General features: G+C 49.3%; 2 protein-coding genes across 3 annotated transcripts in view; one reads left to right on the top strand and one right to left on the bottom strand.

Annotated features, from left to right (window-relative positions):
- Positions 1 to 464: 464 nt before the first annotated feature.
- Pex11g (peroxisomal biogenesis factor 11 gamma) lies at positions 465 to 16884 on the top strand. Of its 2 annotated transcripts, none has more exons than XM_051205256.1 (5): positions 465 to 497; positions 10515 to 10703; positions 11911 to 12089; positions 15793 to 15855; positions 16540 to 16884. In XM_051205256.1, exons 1-5 carry the CDS (start codon positions 480 to 482, stop codon positions 16772 to 16774), a joined length of 684 nt encoding a protein of 227 aa, XP_051061213.1. In that variant the 5' UTR covers positions 465 to 479; the 3' UTR covers positions 16775 to 16884. The 2 variants fall into 2 exon arrangements, with proteins under 2 accessions (XP_051061213.1, XP_051061212.1); XM_051205255.1 differs by lacking the exon at positions 465 to 497 and adding an exon at positions 7371 to 7509 and having other exon boundaries at positions 16540 to 16883.
- A 2521-nt stretch (positions 16885 to 19405) lies between these two features.
- The window catches only part of Arhgef18 (Rho/Rac guanine nucleotide exchange factor 18), a 91959-nt gene continuing 87778 nt past the window's right edge, over positions 19406 to 23586 (bottom strand). The window contains exons 26-29 of the mRNA XM_051205416.1: positions 23113 to 23583; positions 22166 to 22499; positions 21113 to 21238; positions 19406 to 21032 (exon numbers count right to left, since the gene is read on the bottom strand). Of these exons, the coding sequence (XP_051061373.1) occupies positions 20875 to 21032; positions 21113 to 21238; positions 22166 to 22499; positions 23113 to 23583 (1089 nt within the window). The 3' untranslated portion in view covers positions 19406 to 20874. The remainder of the gene's footprint in view (positions 21033 to 21112; positions 21239 to 22165; positions 22500 to 23112; positions 23584 to 23586) is intronic.

Genomic DNA, 23586 nt, shown 5'->3' with positions numbered 1-23586 from the left:
GATTAGGAAGTGAAGGATGATCAGAAATTCAGTGTTACCCTGACTGCACAACAAGTGGGACACCAGCCTAGGTTACCTGCTGCCTCAGCTTAGAGCTTCAGCTTAGAGATTGAGTGTGTGAGATCCATGGTTCAGTCCCTAATACCGAGGGTTCAGGGACAGAAACACAACCTACCTCACGGGGTTAATGAATCTTGAACTAAGCACTGGTCTGGGCTCTCAGACTCCCTCTGGCCTTGGTCATCCCTGGGGGGATGGTCTTCTGGTCCTTTCTAGAGGCTAACCCAAAGTAGTCTAGCCCAGCTCATTGTGACATCATGACCTCAAGAATTCTCCCAGACTATGTTTTCACAAAGGTACCTGTTACCTGTGGGGCAGCCTGGAGGACCTGGGGGTGAATTCTGTCAGAGATCCAGGCATTCAATTCCAGTTTTCAAAGCCTCAGTTTTGTGTTCTGGGAAATAGGATGGATAATAGTGATGACTTTAGAAGAAGTGGTGTGTCTGGGCCTATTTTTTAAAGTTTTTCTGTTTGTCTGTATTTTGACACTGCACATGGGGACTAATGTCCTTCAGCTACTGGCCTTTCTTGTCATTTCAGGGCTCATAGACTGCCAAAGAATCTTTTTAAAATTTAATTCCTTTATAAAAACTGATTATTTATTTATTACTGTTTTTTTGAGACAGGGTTTTTCTGTGTACCCCTGGCTGTCCCAGAACTTATTCTGTAGACTAGGCTGGTCTCAACTCACACATCAGCCTGCCTCTGCCTCCCAAGTGCACCACCTTTAACTGTTTAAAATTAGATTTTGTGAGGGTTAGCATTAACTTTCAACTTAATTGACACAACCCAACCTAGAATCACTTGTGAAGAGTCTCGAGTTGTGTAGTTCCAGCTGACCTGTGGATATGTCTGTACAGATTGTCTCAAGCAATCAGTGTTGAAAGACTTAGTTTACTGCGGGTGGCAACATTCCCTAGACAGGGTCCTGGAATGTATAACAGAGTGTGGAGAAACCAATGAGCACATTGAGCAAGAAAGTGAGCAGCCATGCATTTAATTCTCTCCACTGTCAGCTGCAGATGTGATGGTAATAGTTGAAGTTCCTATCTTCACAATAATGGACTAACCTGGAACTGGAAGCTAAAATACACCCCTTCTCCCTTAGTTTCTTCTTTTCAGAGTATTTAAACCACAGCGATATAAATGGAACCAGAAGACATTTATTTGTACATATTTGGGTGTGTTCCATGGTGGTCTGTGGATACCAGGGAACAATTTTTGGGAGTCCTACCATATGGGCTCTGGGGATTAGATCATCATGTGGGTTGTCAGGGTTGGTGGCAAGTGTCTTCCCCCATTGAACTGCCTTGCCAGCTCCTGTTTGTTTTTGAGACAGGTCTCATGTAGCTCAGGCTGTTGTCCAACTTGCCATATAGTCAAGGATGATGGACTGATTCTCCTGCTCCCACCTCCTCAGTGCTGGGATGACAGATGTGCACATCATGTCCAGTTTACTTATGTGGTGCTAGGGATGGGACCGGACCCAGGGCTTGATAAATGCTAAGGAAGCACTCTACCAAATGAGCTACTGTCCCAGTCCCCCAAGCTACCTTTTAAATGGATATTTCCTTACTACTCAAACTACCTAAAGGTTGCTTGGAAACATACCCTTGGTTAAATAAATTCTGACTAATTTAACTCTCTCTCTCTCTCTCTCCCTCCCTCCCTCCCTCTCCCATCCACAGCAATGGGGAAAAAAATCTAGACAAAACTCACATACAAATCCTCTACATACTTTCTAAAACACCCCAGCACACACGCGCGCACGTGCACGAGCACACACACACACACACACACACACAGAGAGAGAGAGAGAGAGAGAGAGAGAGAGAGAGAGAGAGAGAGGATTTTTAAAAAAAGCTAAGGTCCAGGTGTATGGTGCATGTCTTTAATCCCAGAATTCAAGAAGTAGGTGGATCTCTGTGAGTCTGAGACAGCCTTGTCTACATAGAGGGTTTCAGGCTAGCCAGAACTACTTGATGAGATCCTGTCTAAAAAAGCAAAAGTTGAAGCTATAATGGATTCTGAAGCCATTTGGATGGTTTTCTTCTCACTAAAGCAGTTCCAGCCAATTGTGGCTTTTGTCCCCTGGGTTGAGGCCAGCTCTGCTCCCAGCCTCCAACCCACCCCAGGGCTTTGGTTCAGCCAGCCAGATGCAAACAATTCCTCCTCCTTCTCTGCTTCCTGGAAATACAGACTTTGGAGGGCAGATGGGTGGGGGGCAGATCTCAGGCTGGGTGGGGGTAGGGGAGTTGGGGTTTACAGCTCATCAGCAGAGCCCTTGCCTAGCATATGTGAAGCTCAGTGTTCTTGAGTTTCTGTATCATTTGAAGGAAGAACCACAAAGAAATGAAGCAGGGATGAAGCTGTGATGGATAGAGGGTATTAGTTGCTTTCATAAACTAGGAAGAAGGGTGTGGGCTTGGTGAGATGGCTCAGGGGGAAGGTGCTTGCCCCCAAGTCTGATGACTGAGCTAGATCCTTGGGATCCTTGTGGTACAAGGAGAGAACCACCTGAATGTTGTTACACAGCCACAAACACACCACAGCACCTGCATGCCCACCCACACACACAATAAACAAATGCAGAAAGAACAGAGGGCTGGCTCCTCCCATCTGTGCTCAGCTTTGCATACTGCCTGTGTTTAGAGACAAGCTAACAGAGTGGCCTTGTCTCATGTGGGCATTCTGTGTTGGGGAGGAGGACATTGGCTGGGGATCAGCAGTGATTGCCAGACTGTGCCTGGCAAGTCCAAGGCCAGCTAGGAAGGCCAGGGCAGGCTAAGTGTTTTCTCAAAGGTCGGTCAAGCTCAGTTCTTCACCAGCTGGTTGGTAGTTGCTAGGAGAGCTAGGCATGGCCTGCAAAATTCAAGGCTGTTTCTCAGGGTGGAGAATGGCAACAGTGTTTGTGTGTGTGTGTGTGTGTGCTGCAGAAAGCCTGGCAGTATGCAGGGGGTTCAGAGAAAGGCATCATGCAGACATAAGCCATTGGGGAGAACACACATTCAAGGGATCTTTCCAGACATGGCTGTGCTCACCTGGAACCCCAGCATTTGTTGAAGTGGAGGCAGGAGGACAGCTGCAAGTGAAGCCACCCTGGGACATATAGTGAGTTTCAGGCCACCCAGAGCTGTAGATTGAGACCTTGTGTCAAATAAGTAAACAACCACAAAAATCCCAGCATCGGGTATGGTTGTACACACCTGCCATCCCTGCTCTTGAGAAGTAGGGGCAAGAAGATACAGAGCTCAAGGCCATCCTCAGCTGCATAGCAAGTTCCAGTACAGCTTGTCTCAGTGGTTGGGGAGGTGGCTTGGTGGATAGAGGGCTGGCTATGCAAGCCTAAGAAGCCTAGTTCAATCCTCTGGACTTGTATTTAAAAAGCAGGATGCAGTGGTACACTTATTGTTCCAGTACCAGGGAGGCAGAGACATGGGGATCCTTGGGACCCAGTGACTAGATGGCCTAACCTAATGGGTAGAGTTCCAGGCCAGTAAGAGACCCTGTCTCAAAAATAAAGTGGAGGACATTGCTGTCAGGCTCGACATTTGTATGCACACGAGGGTATCCCCACCCAATGTGGCCCAACCCCCAAAAACAGCTAAGGAGGAAAATAAACATGCAAGGAATATTCAGAAAGTGTGAGCAGGAAGGCCCCATAAGATGATGACATTTAGGCAGAGACCCAAGAATCACAGATGCAAGATGAGACCCAGTTCCAAACATGAAAGTGGGTAAGAAGTTTAATATGGAGAGTAGGTGAGGGCAGACACCATCTAGGTATCTAGAGAAAGCATTCCAGGCAGAGGGAACAACGGTGCAAAGGCCCTGAGGCAGAAAGATGGTTCTACCCCCAGCACACACACACACACACACACACTCACACACACACTCACACACACACTCACTCTCTGAGGCAGAAAGATGGTTCTACCCCCAGCACACACACACTCACACACACACTCACTCTCTGAGGCAGAAAGATGGTTCTACCCCCAGCACACACACATTCACACACACACACTCACACACACACACACACTCACTCTCTCTCTCACACACACACACTCACTCTCTCTCTCTCACACACTCACACACACACACACACTCACTCTCTCTCTCTCACACACACACACTCACTCTCTCTCTCTCTCTCTCTCTCACACACACACATACACACACACACACGATGGGAGATGTCATTCTGTAAATATGTTTCTCTTATTGGTTAATGAATAAAGGCCCATTGACCCATAGGAAAGCAAGGAAGTTTCGGGAAGAGGTAGGAGGAGATTCAACATGTAAGACAAAGAGAGCAGAAGTCCCAGCCCTCTCTCCAGTAAGATAAGACCAGGTGGAAATACTTAGATTGATAGAAATGGGTTAATATTTAAGACAGAGCTAGCCAATAAGAAACGCTAGTAACAGGCTAACAGCTTTATATCTAATACAGAGTCTCTGTGTGTTATTTGGGGGCTGGGGTGGCTGTGGGACCAGGCTGGCGGGAAAACATACTTGTTACAAAATGGTGCCACAATGTGGACCCGAGAACTTTCACTTAAAACTTGACAAAAGCTTAAAAAGGGGTTTTAGAAAGAAAAGAACAGAGATAAGCAAGGCTTCTTAATAACATTTTTCTAGGATGGACTCTGTTTTGCTAGAGACAAGCAACAAGAAATGCTAGTAACAGTCCAACAGCATTATATCTAATACAGCATCTCTTGTGTTATTTGGGGCTGGCATGGCTGTGGGACCAGGCTGGTGGGAAAACATGCCTGTAACACACATACAGTAACCAAACATTCTACCCCTCAAAAAGTGAAAAGAAATCACCACATGAGTCAGTAAGTCCATCCCTGGGATTGAAACCAGGGACTTGGAAAAGTACATATCTGTGAGTGTTTGTAACATCTTTATTCATAAGACTCCAAAGGTAGACAGAGCCTAAAAGACCAACAATGCGTGCCTGGATAAACACAGTATAGTATGTCTATCAAGTGGAATATTATTCACCTCCAAAAAAGAGATGGAATTCTGACACATGTTATCACATCGACAAACAAACGAGCAAAGAGCTAAGAGTTAAAGATACACATATATATGGTCTCAGTGTTAGCTTTCCATTGCTGTAAGGAAATGCAACCAACTTATTAGAGGGAAAGAGTTATCTTAGTTTATGGCCATAGAGGCTTCAGTCTCTCGGCTTTATTGCTTTGGGTTTATGGGAATTAGCACATCATGGCCAGAGTCTCCATGAATTCCAGGAAGCAAAGGGAGACAGATCTGGGTACCAATATCCCTTCCCAGGGCACATACATTCCCAACAACCTAACCTCCATTCACCTTTTAAAGCAGCTGTTCTCAACTTGTGGGTTCAGACCCACACAGATGTTGCATAAACGGCATTTACATTACAATTCATTAACAGTAGTAAAATTACAGTTATGAATTGTAAGTTTTATGATTGGAGGTCACTGCATGAAGAACTGTATTAAAGAGTCACAGCGTTAGGAAGGCTGAGAAACCACTGATAAAGAAACAAACAAGAAATGGCCCAGGGGGTCAGAACATAGCTTGCTACAGAGGACCAGAGTTCAGTTATCAGGAAGCTCACACCTGTCTGTAACTCTAGCTCCAGGGGATTCAATGCTCCCTTCTGCCCTCTGAGGGCATTCATATCCATGGTTTCATGCATGCGCATGTAAACAGTAGCAACTGCTGGGGAGAGGAGGCCCTCAGAGTAGCTAGGCTGCCTCCCAATTGAGCAGGAAGCTCCAGGCTTGGTTATCTTCCAGGCTGACCAGGGTGGCTGTCAGGGATGCATTTGAGTAAGCCAAAGTAAGAAACCTCAATAAACTCAACTTCACCATGTTAGACTTGAGTAAAATCATCCCTTTGTTCTATTCTGTGTCTTCCGGCTTCCAGCTGAACCACATCCCCAGTCTCCTACCTAATAAGCTTTACTAACTAGCCTTTATCTATCCTTTATCCACCTACTCATAGCTCACCACCCGAGAGACTATCCTTTGTCACTTGAAGAATATTGCCTTCAGAGCTGGCTGGGAGTGTGGCTCAGTCGGGAGGTAGACTATGTGCCTGGCTAGCCTGAAGCCCTGGTTCCATACCCAGCACTGTACAAACAGGACTTGGTTGCACATGCCTGTCATCCCAACCCTCTGGAATAGAGGCAAGAGGATCAGGAATCCAAGACTAGGTTTGGCTACAAATTCAGCTGGAGGTCAGCCTGAATTGCCTAAGATCCTGTTTGGTAGCAAACACTCAAAATACCCGTGTCATACCCCCACCCTGAACCTGAATAAACCCCAGCTTGTTAAACTGAACCCCTCCTTTGCCATCTCCAGGTGGATATGGATCAGATACTTTTAAGTGATCACCTTTGTCCTTCCTGGAAGAGAGAAATCTTTGTATATTTTGATACACACACACACACACACACACACACACACACACACACACACACACACACACCACATGCCAAGGTGTTACTGGAAGTCAGGACAGCTTGCTGGGAGTCAGTATGTCCCTTCCACTTAGTCCCAGGAATGGAGCTCATGTCAACAAGCTTGGCCCACAAGCACCTCTATCCATTGAGCCATCCTGCTGGCCTTGTGTAGGTCTTTTCTTTCTGTTTTTCGCCCCCCGCCCCCAGACAGGGTCTCTTTATGCAGTCCTGGCTATGCTATCCCTATGTAGATCTGGCTGGCCTGGAACTCGCTGAGAACCAAAGGTGCGGGTCTCCAGCCCGGATCATTTTCTTCTAAAGGTGCCTTGTAGCCCTACACATGCCTGCCATCCCAGCACTTGGGAGACTGAGTCAGGAATTCAAGGCCAGCCTGAGTACATGGTAAGTTCAAGGACAGCTTGAGCTACGATACATAGCGTCCTAAAAAAAAAAAAAAAAAAAAAAAAAAAAAATCTAAATAAACAACAACAATTAAATGAAAATCAATCAAGAGGCCTTGTTGTGAGAGCCGCACAAGCTCACTACAGACAAGCTGACAAAGCAGGCCTCAAGTGCAGCGCACTTTTAAGGAGAAATCCCTTTTGTGTGGGTCTGATACATGCTTCTGCTTGGATTTTTTGTTTCTCTTTTTTAATGTGGACAATGAGTTAATTTTGAAACATTTTGCTTGCGGAGTTGCCTAAGCAGACATGGAGCGGATTGCAACATTCGCTGGGTCATTCTGGGTGCCTGAGGCAGGGAGTACAGGTGTAGCAGCAACACATTTGCCCAGGTTCAGGTTAGCTAGCTCGCCCACAAGTGCTAGTGCGGGGACAAAAGGGTCGCAGTGCGCCTGCGCCAGCCTTCAACGCTTTCCGGAAGGAGTTTTGACCCGCCCAGGGTGGCGTCACGACCGAGTTGCCATGGCGCTGCTGAACAGTCTGGCTTCCTCGCTGGAGTCTTACAGGGGCAGAGACCGCCTGGTGAGAGGAGGCTTGGGTCCGTGCTGGGTCGGAGTGACCTGGAGTTTGCTCAGAACTCAGAGATGGGGAAACAGGCCAGAGAGGAGTTCCTAAAGGGACCGGTATCGGTACAAGACTCCCCAAGACCAAGTTCTCAGCACGAAGATTTGTTTGCCACAGGAGGACAAAGGGCAGGCAATAAGAGACAAAGGCAGGAGATAGAGAACAAGGACAGAGGGGAAGAAGGGAGAGGGGAAGGAAGGGGAAGGGTGATTTGTCCCAGAGGGGGACAAAGAACTGCTTCTGGATAGAGAGGACATGGCCCTCTAGAGACAAATGGCAGTTTATAAGGGTAAAAGGGAAAACCCCTTGTTAGGGAGAAGGGTTTGATTTTAATTGGGCATGTCAATTAAGGTAGCCAAAGGGGGCTTTTGGTTGCTGGACTGCAGTGCTTTGGTAGCTGAACCTTGTTAGCCTCGGGAGGAGGAAGTGGCCAAATAATGGAATAGAACTTGGGTGCTAACTTTAGGAATGCAATCTATGATTTTTAGCAAGGCAGAAGCTTGCCATCTAGTCAGGTACCTGTCCCTCTGGATCCCAATCGATCACACAGTCATCTAGTGTTGGACATTTGGGGTCAAACCTGCCAATCCAGCCCTGCTGAATCAAATAATGACCAAGCTCTCACCAGGCCACTGGTGTTCTCAGATTGTTCTGAGCAACCTAAAATAGGGTTTAGCACATTGCTTCCCCTGTAGCTGAACATTTATGTTATGACAGAATCACCTCCAGTAGGGCAATTGGTTTATTTCAGCCAAATGTGGCCAGACTTCCAGAACCCTAGCCATGGTGACTCTGAATGAAATCCACTGTAGCTGGACATTTAGACTGCTTTTTGGATGAACAGCCAAACCAGTCAGACCCCTGTTTGCACATTTAGTAGTTGTCTAGTCACTATGGATATCTGGGCTGCCAAAGACTTCTCATATGGGGATTTTGGATGTTCCAAGGCTGGTGCTGCATCTGAAATATTTTGGTAACAGTAAAATTCCCTCCAACATGGGCATTTTGGTTGAACCAATTAGGCTTCTGTGGTTAGTTGTAGCTTTCCTGACCAGCTCCTTAAAGGCAGACGTTACTGGTGGCTTCACATTTAAGTTGAACCCAATTACAGTGTTCACCATTACAGCAGGGGTTATAATCAAAACAACATATGACCCAATAGGAACAAGGCTTCTCTGGGACTCACTGTGTAACCCAGGCTGGTGTCTTAGGAGGGATCCTCTTACCTCAGCCTCCCAAGTTGCTGGGATTACAGGTGTGTACAGCTGCACACAGCCTGAAACCAGCAATTTCTGGCAAGCAAATGAAATAATAAAAGAGCTGGGTCTGTAGCCCAGTGCTTTCCTAGCATAGACAAAGCTTCCAGGTCCATCCTCAGCACTGTGTAAACCAGGTATGTTGGCACAAGCCTGTGATCTCAGCACTCACAGCAGGAAGGAAGATCAGGAGTTCAAGGCCAGCCTGGGCTACATGATACCTGTCTCAAAAACAAAGGGAACTTAGACACAAGGGTGGTGACCCCTCCAAATCTCAATGATCTAAGTCTCTTACTGAATGCCTTCCTTCTCTCCCGAGTATTTGAAGCAAATTACTATTTTGTCTTTTAGACTGCTCTTTCAGTCCAGCTAAGGGCTTTGGCTAGGCCAGGAAGGGCAAATGTGTTTCATTTCAACCCGATGCCTCTGCCTGTGGGCAAAGGGGAACCCAGGAGGCAGAAAAAGTTTTGTTTTCTCAGTCCCTGTCATTTCTTTCTCTCTCTCTCTCTCTCTCTCTCTCTCTCTCTCTCTCTCTCTCTCTTTTTTCTTTTCTTTTTTTTTTTTTGGTTTTTGAAGACAGGGTTTCTTTTTGTGTCCCTGGCTGTCCTGGAACTCACTCTGTAGACCGGGCTGTCCTGGAACTCACAGAGATCTGCCTGCCTCTGCCTCCTGATTGCTGGGGTTACAGGTGATCACCACCATCGCCTGGCTGTCCCCATCATTTCAACAATTGGTGACACAAGCTAGCACTCTTGTGTGATTCTCCATGGCAACTCTTTTTTTTTTTCTCCTCCCCTCCCTTGCCCACCTCTCTTCTCTCTGATGAAACAGGGTCTTGTTACATAGCTCAGGTTGGCCTCTAACTCACCATGCAGCCCAGGCTGGCCTTGAATTTTCTTGTCTTCCTGCCTCTGCTCCCCTGGCACTGGGATGACAGCTGTGCTCACCACACCCCACTGTGTGGCTCTTGTGGACTTTGATGCCGAGCTCTCATCTAACCCTCTTCAGAGCCTGAGGTGTTGGGAGAGTGTTTGTCTAGCACGCAGGAGGCCTTGAGTTCTCTCCCTGGCACTGTGTATTCCAAATATGTTGCACACTTCTCATTCTAGCACTTGGTAGAAATAGGGGAATAATGAATCTTAATTTTGATCATAGACAGTGTCTGGGTAGCCCGGGTTACATGAGCCTTTGTCTCAAATTGACAACTACAATAAAGTTACATCTTAGAAAGGAATGGAGGGAGGAAGCAAGCATGGAAGGAATGAAGAGAGAGAGAGAGAGAGAGATATTTTAGCTAGGTAAAGTGCTTCATGCCTGTTATTACAGCACTGGGGATGCTGAGGCAGGGGGATGACAGTGACTTGCTAGGCTATATGGTGAGGTGAAACCCTGCCTCAGCAAGCAAAAGAAAGAAACAAAAGATACAAACAGAAACTTTCAGTTTGGGATGGAAGTTTGTTGACCCTTAGAACTTGTTTTTGTTTTGAGATAGGGTCTCAGTAAGTAACCCATGCTGGCCGTAAACTCCCTGTGGGTGATCTTCCTACCTGAGTCTTTCAAGTTCTGAGAAGTATAGGCCTGAGCCACCATACCTGGCAACTCTTAGAACCCTTTCCGGGTTCCATCCTAAAGTGCCCATGGCTGGGTGTGTGGTGGGGATTGCAGTCCATGATGGGGACTGTGGTAACTGCTTCTGGTCTCCCACAGATCCGGACACTGGGGTATTGCTGCCAGCTCGTCGGTGGAGTCCTAGTGGAACAATGTCCCAGCAGGTCTGAAATGGGAAGACGCTTGCTGGAGGTGTCAGCCCAGCTCAGCCACTGCAGGACTGTCTTGCGACTCTTTGATGACCCTGCCATGTTTGTCTACACTAAGCAGTATGGCCTGGGGACAGAGGTAACAGGGTTAATGGAACTGTAGGGAGAGGGGACTAGACCTTCCCAAGGAGCCAGGAGCAGTGGCCTCTGTGGGTGTTTTAAAGACTTCTCATTGGGTATTATTTTTTTTATGGCATTATTGGCCATCCAACTGGGGCCTTGGGTGTTAAGTAAGCACCTTACTGCCAAGCCACATACACTACCCCTCAGTGGAGGTTTCTAGTCTGGTTTCTGCTGTTGAGCCACACCCCGACCCTCAGCAGGTAAAAGTGCTTGCTGTTCAAACTTGATCACCTGAGTTTAGGTCCCCCACTAGAGAGCTTACAACTGTCTGTAACTCTATCTCTGCAGAATCGCACACTCAGTCCTGGCCTCCAAACCTCCAAAGGCACTTATACTCATGTGCATAACACACACACACACACACACACACACACACACAGAGTTCAAGGTCATCCTCAGCTACATAGTGAGTTTGAGGCCACCCAGGAGACTCTGTCTTTAAGATAAAATCCCTGGGGCCAGGCAGATGGCCCAGCGCTTGCTGCTTAGTCAGGAGGGTGAGAGTGGGTTCCCAGCACCCATGTGCAGCAGCTCAGAAACGCCTCAACCTCCAGCTTCAAGGGATCCTATGCTGTTCTGGCCTCAGAGGGTACTGCACACACACACACACACACATGCACACACACACACACACACACACACACACACACACACACACACACACACCCCAAATAAAAATGAAATAACAGCAACAACAAACCTCTGGTGTCCATCCCAGGCCTTCTGAGGCAATGCTCAGGGTTGCTGTAGGTGTTTCTTTTCTTTATTTTTTTTTTTTTTCTCTGTGTAGCTTTGGAGGCTGTCCTGGAACTCTCTCTGTATTCCAGACCGACCTTGAACTCACAGAGATCCATCTGACTCTGCCTCCTGAGTGTTGGGATTAAAGGTGTGTTCCACCACTGCTCAGCAGGCCTGGGGTTTTGACAGCTCTCCAGGGAATTGCATTGTCTGAGTTGAGACCCAGTGAGTTGTACAATGAGCATGAACTGAGGAAGCCAGGACTGCACTAGCTCTCTTCTTGTACAGCTATTAGAGGTGGCCTGTCCTGCTCAGACACCAGACTCTGATCATGGGGATGTCTTGTGGCCCAGAATGGCACCATCCAAAATCAGGCAGTGGGGAGGTCTGACTTGCAGGCCTATCCCCACCACTTGGTTTCACAGGAGGAGGACATCTTCATCCGATGGTTGTCTGTCCTGAGTAACATGGCTGACCAGCTGTACTATCCATGTGAGCATGTCGCCTGGGCTGCTGATGCCAAGGTCCTCCAGGTGGACTCTGCTCGGTGGTGGACCCTGAGCACAGCCCTCTGGGTTCTCTCTCTGCTCCTTGGAGTTGTCAGGTATGTGACATCTGCCAGAGGGGACACCTGAGGTTCCCCAAATAGTGTTACCTCAGCAGCAAGGGATGCCAACCCTTGCATTTTTCGTGAGGGGGCTCAAAGGAGAGGGCAAGTCTTCACATATTGGCGTTTCCTTCCTTAATTTTTGAGAAAATTTTATGTGTATGGGTGTTCACCATGTGTGCAGTGCCCACAGAAGCCAGAAGAGGATGGCAGGTTCCCTGGAACTGGGGTTACAGACAGTTGTGAGCTGCTGTGTGGGTGCTGGGAACCGAACCCATGTCCTTTGCTAGAGCAGCCAGTCTCCCTGCTGCTGAGTAGTGTCTGCAGCCCCTTCCCCCTCCCCCCTGCTGTTTGATCCTGCGTCTTTGTTTCTGGTAACTACTGTAACAGTTAGGCACAAATGTGCTGTTTAAAACAACACAGATCTGTTACTCACAATGCTGGAGGTCAAAAACTTGCAATCAACTTCACAGGATAATGTCCAGGTAGGGCAAGGTTGGTCCCTTCCCGGAGGCCCCAGAGCATTTCCATTTCTGCCTTTTTCCAGTGTCTAGAGGGCCCACATCCCTTTGCTTGTGGCCCCTTCCTCCTTCAGAGCTAGCACCATGGCAGAGTCTTACTTAATGTCTGTCTGTGCTTCTGATCCCTACCCCATCTCTCCTCCTCTCTCCCCCCCCCTTAAAAGATGTATTTATCTTTGAGAGCTTTTAAAGAAAGATGGTTTTTAATTATGTTCATGGTTTCTGACCACCACCAGCCCCATAAAAGAACAAGTTTATTCAATAATGTTTGTGTGTGGTAGGTGTGTGCCTATGCAGAGGCCAGATGGGACATAGGATATTCCCTGTTGCTCTTACTGCCTTTTTCTTTGAGGGGGTGTCTTGGCCTGAACCCAGATCTTGTGTTTTGGCTAGTTTGGCAGCCAACAAGCCTCAGTGACCCTCTGTTTCTTCTTCCCTTCCCTCAGCCATGGGATTATTGGAGTGTGCAGGACCATGCCCAGCTTGCCATGTAGGGATAAGTGGTCTTAACCATGGAGCCATCTCCCTTGTTCCTCCTTACTTCTCTTTTTAATTTTTTAAATTTAATTAATTAATTAAGTATGCCTGTATGTGTGTGAGGGCATATGTGAGCATGTGGAGGCCAGAAGTCAACCTCAGATGTCATTACTCAGTCATTTCACTTTAATTTTTTTTTATTTAAAGTTTTCTTTTAGCTTTTTTTTTTTTTGTGTGTGTGTGTGGGGGGGGGATGTATGCACATGTAGAGTTCAAAGGACAACTTACATGAGTTGGTTCTTTCCCTGAACCATTTGGGTTCTGGAAATCTAATTCAGGTCCTTACGTTTGATTGCAAGTACCTTTCCTGCTGAGCCATTTTGTTGGCCCTCCATTTTTTCTTTTTCTTTTCTTTTTTCTGTTCTTACTGGCCTGGGCCTTACTCAGCTTAGTTGGTTGCCCAATGAGCACCAGGTACCCTCAGCACTGATTTTTTAAGTGTTATATCTCCAGGCCTTTTTTTTTTTTTTTACTTACTTTTTTAAAAAATTTATTTACTTCATTTTTGTGTGTATATATATGTGCTGTGGTCCATGTATTGAGATCATAGGACAAACTTGGGCAGTTCCTTCCTTTTACCAAGTGGATGCTGGGATCCAACTTAGGGTACCAGGCTTGGCTGCAAGGGCCTTTACCCGCTGAGCCATCTTGCCAGATCCTCCTTTTACTTTTTCCTTCCTTCCTTCCTTCCTTCCTTCCTTCCTTCCTTCCTTCCTTTTCTTTTTCTTTTTTTGAGACAAAGTTTCTCTGTGTAGTCTTGGCTGTCTTAGAACTCACTCTATAGACCACTACTAGGTCTATAGACCTCGAACTCACAGGGATCCTCCTGCCTCTGCTTCCAAGGCATGCGCCCCCATCACTCAGCTTCATTTTACTTTTTACTTGGGAGGAAACCTTATTTTAAGTATCCCATTGACTCTTCCTGCTTCGACCTCCCAAGAAGCTGGGATGACAGACCTGTGCCACCAGGCCTGGCTCTGGTAATTTCTTTCCAGCCTTTGGATGTGAGTTCCTCTGACATGCTTGGACAATATCCAGATGTCCTTTCATGACTATGGTTTCTCGCTGACCTCAGCTGACCTCACTGCCCACATGCACACTGTTGGCTGTCTCCCAGCACTGGGCAGCTCCACAGCAATAGTCCATTCTGGTGGGATCTGGGTTAAGTGATGAGTTTCTGTCTGGGCTTGGAATGTGGTTCAGTTGGTAAAATGCTTCCTAGCACACACAATGCCTTGCTTTCCATCCTCAACATAGCATAAATTAGACCTGGTGGTACATGCCTGTCATCCCAGAACTCAGGAGGCAGAGGCAAGAGGTCATCGTACACAGCAGGCTCAAGGCCAGCTCGGGCTTGATACTTCCAGGTCACAATCTGTCATTGAGGGAAGTCAAAGCAGGAACTCAGGGCAGAGAACCATGGAGGAACATTGCCTGCTGGCTCACTCGTAGGTGCCATGACTGCACAGTTTGGATCTAGAACCCTGACTAGGGGATGGGAGGGAATGAAGAAAGGACAGTGGCCCTAAAGAAGTGACAGACTTGGGCACATGTGCAGACAAGCTCTGGTCTATAAAGTGAGTTTCAGGGAAGCTAGGTTCACATAGTGAGAGCCTGTCTCAAAATCAAAACCGTCCAATTACCACCCCCCCACCATCCCCCCCACCCCATCCTGCTACCACCACCCTCCTACCCCCTAACCACCCCCCATCAAGACCACCCCCCCAACAACAAGAGTGAAGACAAAGAAAAGCTAAGGTCAGGCAGCGTGTGTGTAGTCTATGGGTGAGGTGGCACTTACTGCAGCTGCACCCAGGAAGCTCAGTTTATCATGTGCAGCACGGGTGGGGGAGGGGTCAGATAGTCTCAGAAGGAAATGTCTGTAGGCAGCAGCCTCAGACTAAACATCTGTGAGGAGGAAGCTTCAGTTGCTAGTTTTTTGTTACTTTTTTTTTTTTTTATTTTACTTGGTTTTTCGAGACAGGGTGTCTCTGTGTAACAGCCCTGGCTGCCCTTGAACTTACTTTGTAGACCTCTGCCTGCCAAGTGCTAGGATTAAAGGTGCTGGCCACCACTGCCCAGCAGTTGTCTGTCAGACTCTGGGCACACTGTCAATGACTGGCACTCAGGTTCTCTAGGAAACCTTTGCCACCCTTCTGAGCCTCGCTCTTCGGGGAGGTTTTGCCACTCCCATGGGGCTGAGGCACTGCAGACCTAGGCTTGTCCCAGTCAACATTACACACGTACTCGGGACTCCTCTCACTCCCCCAGTCCTGTTGTCCCCCCCCGCCCCCCCCCCCCAGAAATGCCCATAGGCTAATCTGATCCACAGTCAAGGCTTTTCTCCTCAGATGACTCTAGGCTGACTCAGATTGACAACTAAAGCTAACTAGGACAGAACCCCAGCATCTGCCCCTAAAAGTGACAAGTGTCTCTTCAAAGCACAGCTAGTCTGCAGCTCTGTGCGGGAGGCTGCGAGCAGGACCTCTGCTGGCTGAGTATGGAGGGTGGTTGGTCTCAAGAGTTTCCTAGGCTGAGGGCAGTAGAGGCCGCTGCCTCAGCCTCTGTGGAGAGCTGGCCCTCTGACCCCAGCTTGTCATGCTGCTCTGGCAGGGACATCCCTATGGTCTCCTGTGTTGCAGGTCTTTCTGGACAGCACTGAAGCTAAGACAGACATTGCAGAGCCCCACAGGCACCTTCACCAGGTACTGAGCCCTAACCTCCCTGAGCCATGCCCCTGCTGGTCTTTGCAAGGCTAATGTGGGAACCCTTTCCCCGGAAGGTTGTAATAGATGTCTGCCTTGATTTGTGGGACCTCGGTGTCAAACTAAAGTATGGTTTAGTCAATTTACAACTTGCAGAACCAAACAGAGTGGGAGTGTGGGTGAGCCCAAACAGCTGTATCATTGGAAAGTCTCACCCCAGCATGGACCACAACTTCCTCATAGCTACATAGCACCTCCATGCAATTAGGGTGGAATTGCATACAGCAGAGTCAGAAGGAAGTGACTAGATTGTCAGATGAGGGTCTGATGACCATCCCCACCTCTTTATAATGAAAGTCTGTTAGGTTCAGGGGATGGACCATTTCAAAAGAGTGGGTGTGTTGTGGTGTGGTCAAAGAGCGTTGCTTTAGCCTCTGGGTGGGAAGTAGTGCCTTTTCCAGGTAGGGGGAACAGGCTTGCTAGAATGAGGGCTACAGGCTGAGCCTTCATGGCTGTATCTCACGGCAGGGTGGGTGACATGAAGTTGAGGACAGTGGTCACAACCCCTATACTCTGGGATCCTGGAAAAGTGTGGAATTGAGGCTGTGGGCCACTGTTTGCTTCTTTCTGGGTGACATAGGAAGGGCAGGCAGTGAGTGGCTCTCTTCCCCTTCTCTCTCACAGCCAGTTGCCCAGAAGCAAGCGGAGGGCCATGGAAGCAAGGATGTGGTCAGAGGTCTTAACTCTACTCAGCAACCTGGCTGACCTGGCAAACGCCGTGCACTGGCTGCCCCGAGGTGTCCTATGGGGTGGCCACTTTCCTCCTTGGCTGGTGGGTCTCATGGGTACCATATCCTCCCTCCTCAGCATGTATCAGGCTGCCAGGGCTGGCAGCACAGCTGAGGCAGACAGCTCTTGATGAGGCCCTGGAGCGGCAGGTAGAAGACACTGTGGGTGATCAACAAAGGGCTCAGATTCCCAGAGTGGGAGTCACTGGCCAGAGGTGCATCCAGAATTGTGTACTCCAGTAGCTGTCCCTGGGTAGGGTGGGAAAAGGGCTGATAGATGTCAGGTTCCACTAGGGTTTCAGGGGGAGCTGCTCCTTTGGGGAGTGGGGGGCACATGAGGAGGACCCCAGGACTCCCAGAGCTAAGGTCAGGCTTGTGAAGTGCCAGGAGGACTCTGCTAGAACCTCCCATTTGATGGCATGCCTGAAGGTGAGTGGGAGAGACATGCCACACCTCCAGTGTTGGGCTTTGGGGAAGCTGGAATACTGGAATGCCTATTAAATATCTTGGGATGGTGCTAGTCTGTATGTGAGGTGATTAGTTACTTTCTGGCCTTCCTTCCTCTAGGTCTAAGTCACATGGTTTGCTTACACAGGTGCATGGAACATTAAGTGGGAAACTGCTCGTCTCTATTCCATCCCTCAGGACTCCCTCAGCCTACTGACCTCTCAGTATCTGACCGACCTCTGCCCAATGAGCCAAGGCCTGGGAGAATGTTCTCTACTTCCTGAAGTCCTGGGAGGGAAACTGTAGGTTGCTGCCTCCAGGAGGCCACACCTAAATACGAACAATCATGCTGCCAGTCACCGGATCTTACTGTATTAAGGGCCCCAGAGGTCCAATGAGGCTAGGCCATGCTTGCTGACCTCTCTGAAGACATGTGGATTTGTATCCTGTATGAAAGAGACTATAGTAGGTGAAGCCCCCCCCCCCCTTTTTAAGTTTTTTATTACATTTTAGTGTGTCACTATTTCCACCATATGAGTCATGGGGGATTGGCTTTGCAGCAAGCCATCTTAACAGCTTGCATGTATAATTTTTAATCTGAAAGCCAAGAATGTTTGAGAGGTGCTGGCCCCAGCCTGGGAGACCAGAGACAGCTGCCTTTGGACTGCACATTGATGCCAACCTTTTGTGGGCATATTTTCCTAAAGATTTATTTATGATGTGTACAGAGTTTTGCCCACATGTATGCCTGCAGGCCAGAAGAGATCACTGGATCTCATTATGGACGGTGTGAGCCACCATGTGGTGGCTGGGAATTGAACTCGTGACCACTGGAAGAGCAGCCAGTGCTCTTAACCTGAGCCATCTCTCCAGCCCTTGTGTGTGTTTTGAGACAGCCCTGCTACATTGCTCAGGCTTCCCAAGTGCAGAAATTTCTTTTCCTTCCCTTTCCTCCCAATTTTCTTTTCCCTGCTCCCTGCCCCTCCCTCCAATTCTTGGTACTAGGGATGGATGAGTCAAGTCCTGCTGTCCAGACACAATGGCCCCTAGCCTCACCCTTTGGTGCTGGCTAAAGTCCAAGAAACTTTGGCTTTACAGAAGACAGCGTTCGTGAGCCACTGGGATGCTGGGACCACAGACTGTCCCTGTGGTGCTCCACCTGCTCCGGCTATCATGGGCATCATGGTGGCATGCTGGTACTGGTTCCCCACTTTGTCTGAGCCCATGCCCTCAGAGCAGTGGCTCACCTAGTCAGGGTCCCAGGAGGACAGAGGCCACGTCTGAGTTCACGCCCAGGCTGGGAGGGCCTTCCATTAACCACATGTGGTACAGACACAGAACAAAAGGGCAGACACTTCCAGGAGAAGAAGGCTCAGCTGAGCTGTCCAGTGGTTCTGGATGGCAGTGGAACTAAGATCTACATGTACTAGCCTAGTCCTCTGCGACCAAACTCCAGCCCCCACTGTTGCTTATTTATTCTGTGATTGAGACAAGGCTTCATGTGAGCCAGGCTGCCTTGAATTTACTATGTAGTCAAGGATGCTTGAAACATTTTTTTGAAGACAGGGCCCTACATAGCCTTGGCCTCACACTCAGAGGTCTGCCTGCCTCTACCTCCCAAGTGCAGGCATTACATGTGGGACTAAACTTTTATTTTTCAAAAACAGGCATGTGTACCATATATATGCCTGGTGCCTATGGAGGCAAGAGGTTGGATGCCCTAGAACTGGAGTGACAGATGGTTTAGAGCCACTATGGAAACCAAATTCAGGTCCTGTCTGAGAGCAGTCAGAACTCTTGAAAACAGAACCATCTCTCCAGCTCCAAACCCTTAAACACAAAAACCTGTATGCGTGAATACAGGCATGTGTGGAGAAGCTAGAGGACAACCTCAGGTCCTAGCAGCTTGTCCACTGCTGTGTACATTAGGCTAGCTGGCCAGTGCATTTCTGGGGGGTTTCTCATCTCTGCTTTCCATCCTAGGATGGGGTTGAGATTTCAGAGGCATGCTTCTGTATCAGACTTGTGACCTGGGTTCTGGCCTTCATACTTGCATTGACCCACTGGGCCATCTCCCCTGCCCTGCCTCCTAAGTGCTGAGATTACAAGTGTGCCCCACTGTGCCAAACTGGAGACAGAATTTAGGGCTTCATGCATGCAAGGCAAGCTCTCTACCAACTGACCCACATCCACGTGTCCACACCACAGTACCCACTCACCCTTCTACATTCATGTTCTCTGTCACCAAAATCTCAGCAGGCAAGAGTTCCCTGCTCCTCACCCTCCACCCAAAGAAGGTCTGCTTCAGCCTGAGGTCCTTTGGATATTTTTATTGCTAGAATCTGGTCATATGTTCTAGGGTGATTCTGGAGTACCCCGTGGCCAGGATGCTCTGCCATCACTGTAAAATAATGGGGTAGACAAAGATCACAGTCACAACTGACGGGGGATGCCACTCAGTGTCACCAGCTTTGCAAAGGAGGTTCACCGAGGAGGAACCCCTGGCTGCTGGTGACAGATACACTGACAACACTGCTCTCCTGTGTGTAGTACACAGCTGAGATGCACCTGGCCACCTGGCAGGGTTGTGATAAACCCTACCCAAGGCCAAGTGGAAATCATTGCAACTTCTGAGTCCAAAAAATCATGATGTCTAGGGTGGGGCCAGGGCATGTGAGCTGATGGTGAGCCCCCCTCTCAGGGTGGGGTCCTAGAATGTTCTCTTTACAGAGCAGGAACTTAAAAGTCAGCGTTCATGAAGCACTCTGATATACCTCAGTACAAAAAAGACACAAAATACTGATTAGCAACATGGCACAGATGGGGTCTGGTAGATGGAGATAAAAGAGAAATGGACAGGGGGGGGGGCACACCACTCCGTGGTACTCTGAAGTCATTAGATACCACCAAAGAACCCTGCTGTCCACCAGCTGCCGCACTCTAGGCCACCAGACCCCCAGTCACCACTTGAGACAATGGGTGCCCAGCCCTGGGAACAAGACCAGACCAGCTGCTGACCACACTGCTGCCTTTGTGGCAGGGCACTGAAGGGACCAGGGAAAACCTGCTCATTTCACAGGGATCAAACCACTGTCTGTCTGGGATACGTGCTGTCCTGCTGAACCTGGCCAGGGTTCTGTGTCTCAGATGGGTGGATGGGAGGGCAGGGCAGGTGTAGGGTGACAGTTGGCTGCCCCTCTTCAGATTGATTTCTGAATCTACAGCCCCGGTCCACTGCTCCATGGGCTGCCCAAGCCTCCCCACCTTGTGGCCCTCTGTCTTTGCCAGGTTCACTTACTGGTCAAGGCTCTCTGTGGCCAGCATCAACTTCTTTGGAAGGGAGGATTCGCTGGACTCTGGCTGATTCTAGGGCCTTGTGGTGCCTAATGACTCAGCTCAGTTCAGAGACTTCTGAGAGTTACGGAACCTGCCAGAGCCAGTGTCTTCTCAGACCCACCTGTTCTTGTCCTGGCCCCCTAGCTCTGCGCTGGCTACGCCAGGGTTTAAAACAGTTCTGGGGTTTAGCTGGAGTTGGACTTTCAATTTAAAGTACTTTGTTTACACATTACATATATAAAAAGATTCAAGAGCCTACCCAGACTTTACCACTAATTCTACAGAGAGCTGTGAAACCCGACACCAACAGGGCAACCTCAGATGAGCAGTGCCTGGGTGTGCTCAGGCAGGGGAAGGGGATGGCCAGACAGTAACAGTCACCCATGGGATCCCCAGAGACGAAGGGTTAGCAGAACAGAAGGAGATCTGCTCTTGGGTCATGACCCCCTCAGAAGAAGATGACATCTTCCTTGCCAACTTCATCCTCGGCGGTGAGTGGTGTGGTTGGCAGTGAGGGGGATGGGGATACAGGCGGCAGGGACGTGCTTCCCGACTTGAAGGCCTCAGGGGGTGTGGCAGCTGGGGCTGGGCTTGGGAGGCAGGGGTCTGGAAGAGAGGAGGGACATACTGGTGTCAGAAATCACCACAAGCAGTAGGTGGTCCTAATGCCCAGTGGCTGGGCTCACCTGGGGCAGGTGCAGATCCATGGGTGGCAGGTGGGACGGAACTCAGTGAGTGGCGGTTTCGTGACGAATTCTCATCCTTGCTTATGAACTTGCTGAGAAGCAGCTGCTGCTTCAGGTCAAAGGATGCTGGAAGAGGGAAGGCGCCTGAGCCGGGCTTGGCCATCTGGGTGGGAAGTGGGCCTCCCTCCCCTACCTGCTACTTCCCCCCATGGACAACCAGATAAGCACTTAGTAAGGTGACACAGAGTCATTCAATGTTGGGATGGGAGAAGGGTGTGGCTTCCCCAAGATCATTAGGACATAGACTCGGCTTATGGAGAAGGTCCCACAACACTCTCTGTGTCAGCATGGGATAGGAAATCTCTACCGGGGAGGACAAAGATGCTAGCCCTAGTACCCATCCTGTGACCCAGCTGTGAGGTTCTAAGTAAGTGGGCATGGTGATTAGTTTTGTCAAAGACACAACCCAGGACAAAAGGCTAGGTGAAGGACTGCTTATATATTAGGCTGACCAGTGGGCATGTCTGTAGGAGACTGTCTTTCTTGTTTGCCTTAATCAGCGTGATGACCCAGCCTGAAAGTGGGCTCCATCATTCTGGATAAGAATGAGAAAGCTGGCTGGACACTAGTCAAACATGCATCTGTTTCTCTGTGCTCTTAACTGATGGGACTGGCTGTCAAGTGATTGCTTGAGTCAAAGGACTCCTCACAATGGTGGACTGACACTGGAGCTGTGAGCTAAAATAAACCATTTCTCTAAGTTGCTTTTTGTCAGGGTATTTGATTACAGCAATGGAACGCAACTGCAACAATGGACATCTGCTTTCTTGCCATGCTACTTGCCCATGCTGGTGCTTGCTTAGCTGTCTCCCTTGTCTGAGGTCTGTCAATTCTGCTGCAGAGGACTCCATTGGGAGGGGTGTGCTGCTTCTATGGATGCTACAGGGGTCCTGATTTGGTGCTTCCAAGGAGGCTTAAGTAACATCTCACCAACTTCTCCACAGTGGGCCCTCTACAGGGACTCTTGAACTTTGGGGGTGGGGTGTAACTCACCCGAGCTCTCCCAACGCTGGGAACCCCTGCTCTTGCTGCTCTTGTCCTTGCCACCCTTGGTAGAGGCAGCCAGCTTGGTGGGGATCTGTTGCTGCACGGCTGTCTGCCTCTGAATCTGGTTGGTGGCACTGAGCAGCTGGATGGGCACGTCACTCTTGGTTGGCCGGCTCTCAGCAGGGACACTGTCCCAGCGGGCCACCTCAGGTCGCTCTATGTACTCAGGTCCTGTGCCAGGCAGTAGCATGCTCCCTTGGGCCCCTGGTGCTTTGGCTAGGGCCAAGCGCCCCTCCAGTCCATCCCCATTGAAACTGGGAGGGTGGCTTGTGGGCTGGGCCTGAAAGTAATAGAAGACACAGCCTGTGGCTGCTGAACCTTCCCAGCCCTTTGGTGGCTCTGGTGTTGGGAGTACCAAACACCGCTGGTAAGTCCTCGAGAAGATGGTGTTGCCCACCCAGCTCTGCATCCAAGTCACAGCTGGGAAGGTGTACTCTGTATTCTGCAGAGCACTGCTTCAGTCTAAAGTGCTTCTAGTGATGTACAATTCATGAAGCACACCAGTATATGTGCACCCATGATCACACGGAGTCATGCAATACATGCAGGGTATCACATAGCCCCAGTGACCTTGAGACTTGCTACATAGCCAAAGATGATGTAATCCTCCACCTTCACCCCTTGAATGCTAGGATAACAGGCCTGTATCACTTTGTTTGTTTGGTTTTCTGTTTGAGACAGGGTGTCTCTGTGTAGTTTTATCAGTCCTGGAACTCATTCTGTAGACCAGGCTGGCCCTGAGCTCTTGAGATCCTCCTGCCTCTACCTCCCAAGTGCTGGGATTAAAGGTTAAAGAGTACTGGGGTTGGAACCAGGGTGTTCGTGCAAGCTAGGCAAGCACTAAATTAAGCCATATTTCCAGCTTGGCGGTTTGGCCACACTGGCCCACTCACCTCTGCCAGCACTTCTGGGGGCAGTGCGCCAGGTGCAGTGTTCTGTTTCTTGAACCTGCGCAGAAGCTCCAGGCGCTCACGTTCTCGGTCTACTGCACGCTGAGCCTCGCGTAGACGCTCCAGGTCATGCTGGTAAGCTTGGCGTTGCCGCTCTAGTTCCGTGCGCTCCTGGTCCAGACGCTCACGCAGCTGGCGTGCCTCGCCCTCTCGCTCCTGCAATCTCGCACCTGCCAGCTCCAGTTCCTGCTGCTGACGTGCACGTTCCCGCTCCCAGCGCTGCTGCTCCTGGCGCAACTGGCTCTGCAGTTTTTCCACGCCTGCGCGCTCCTCACGCTGCTTCTCAAAGTTGCGTTGCCGTTCTTGCTCTAGCAGCAGGTTCCCACGTGTTGATTGTAGCCGGAACTGCTTCTCGCGCTCCTGGATGGCCACTCGCTGCATCTCCACATAGGTGTCCTGTTGGGCGATGACCGCCTG

Source organism: Phodopus roborovskii, unplaced genomic scaffold, assembly GCF_943737965.1.
Source record: "Phodopus roborovskii unplaced genomic scaffold, PHOROB, whole genome shotgun sequence".
Classification (NCBI taxonomy): Eukaryota; Metazoa; Chordata; class Mammalia; order Rodentia; family Cricetidae; genus Phodopus; species Phodopus roborovskii.
The sequence above is the reverse complement of the archived record's forward strand: the minus strand, read 5'-3'. Positions and strand labels throughout refer to the sequence as shown.

Excerpts from the sequence above, each read along its gene's own strand:
- Pex11g (XM_051205255.1), top strand. The coding sequence starts at position 7,450 with ATGGCGCTGCTGAACAGTCTGGCTTCCTCGCTGGAGTCTTACAGGGGC. Across the intron at positions 7,510-10,514 it reads ACAGGGGCAGAGACCGCCTG|ATCCGGACACTGGGGTATTG; the intron begins GTGAGAGGAGGC and ends GGTCTCCCACAG. Across the intron at positions 15,856-16,539 it reads CCCACAGGCACCTTCACCAG|CCAGTTGCCCAGAAGCAAGC; the intron begins GTACTGAGCCCT and ends TCTCTCTCACAG.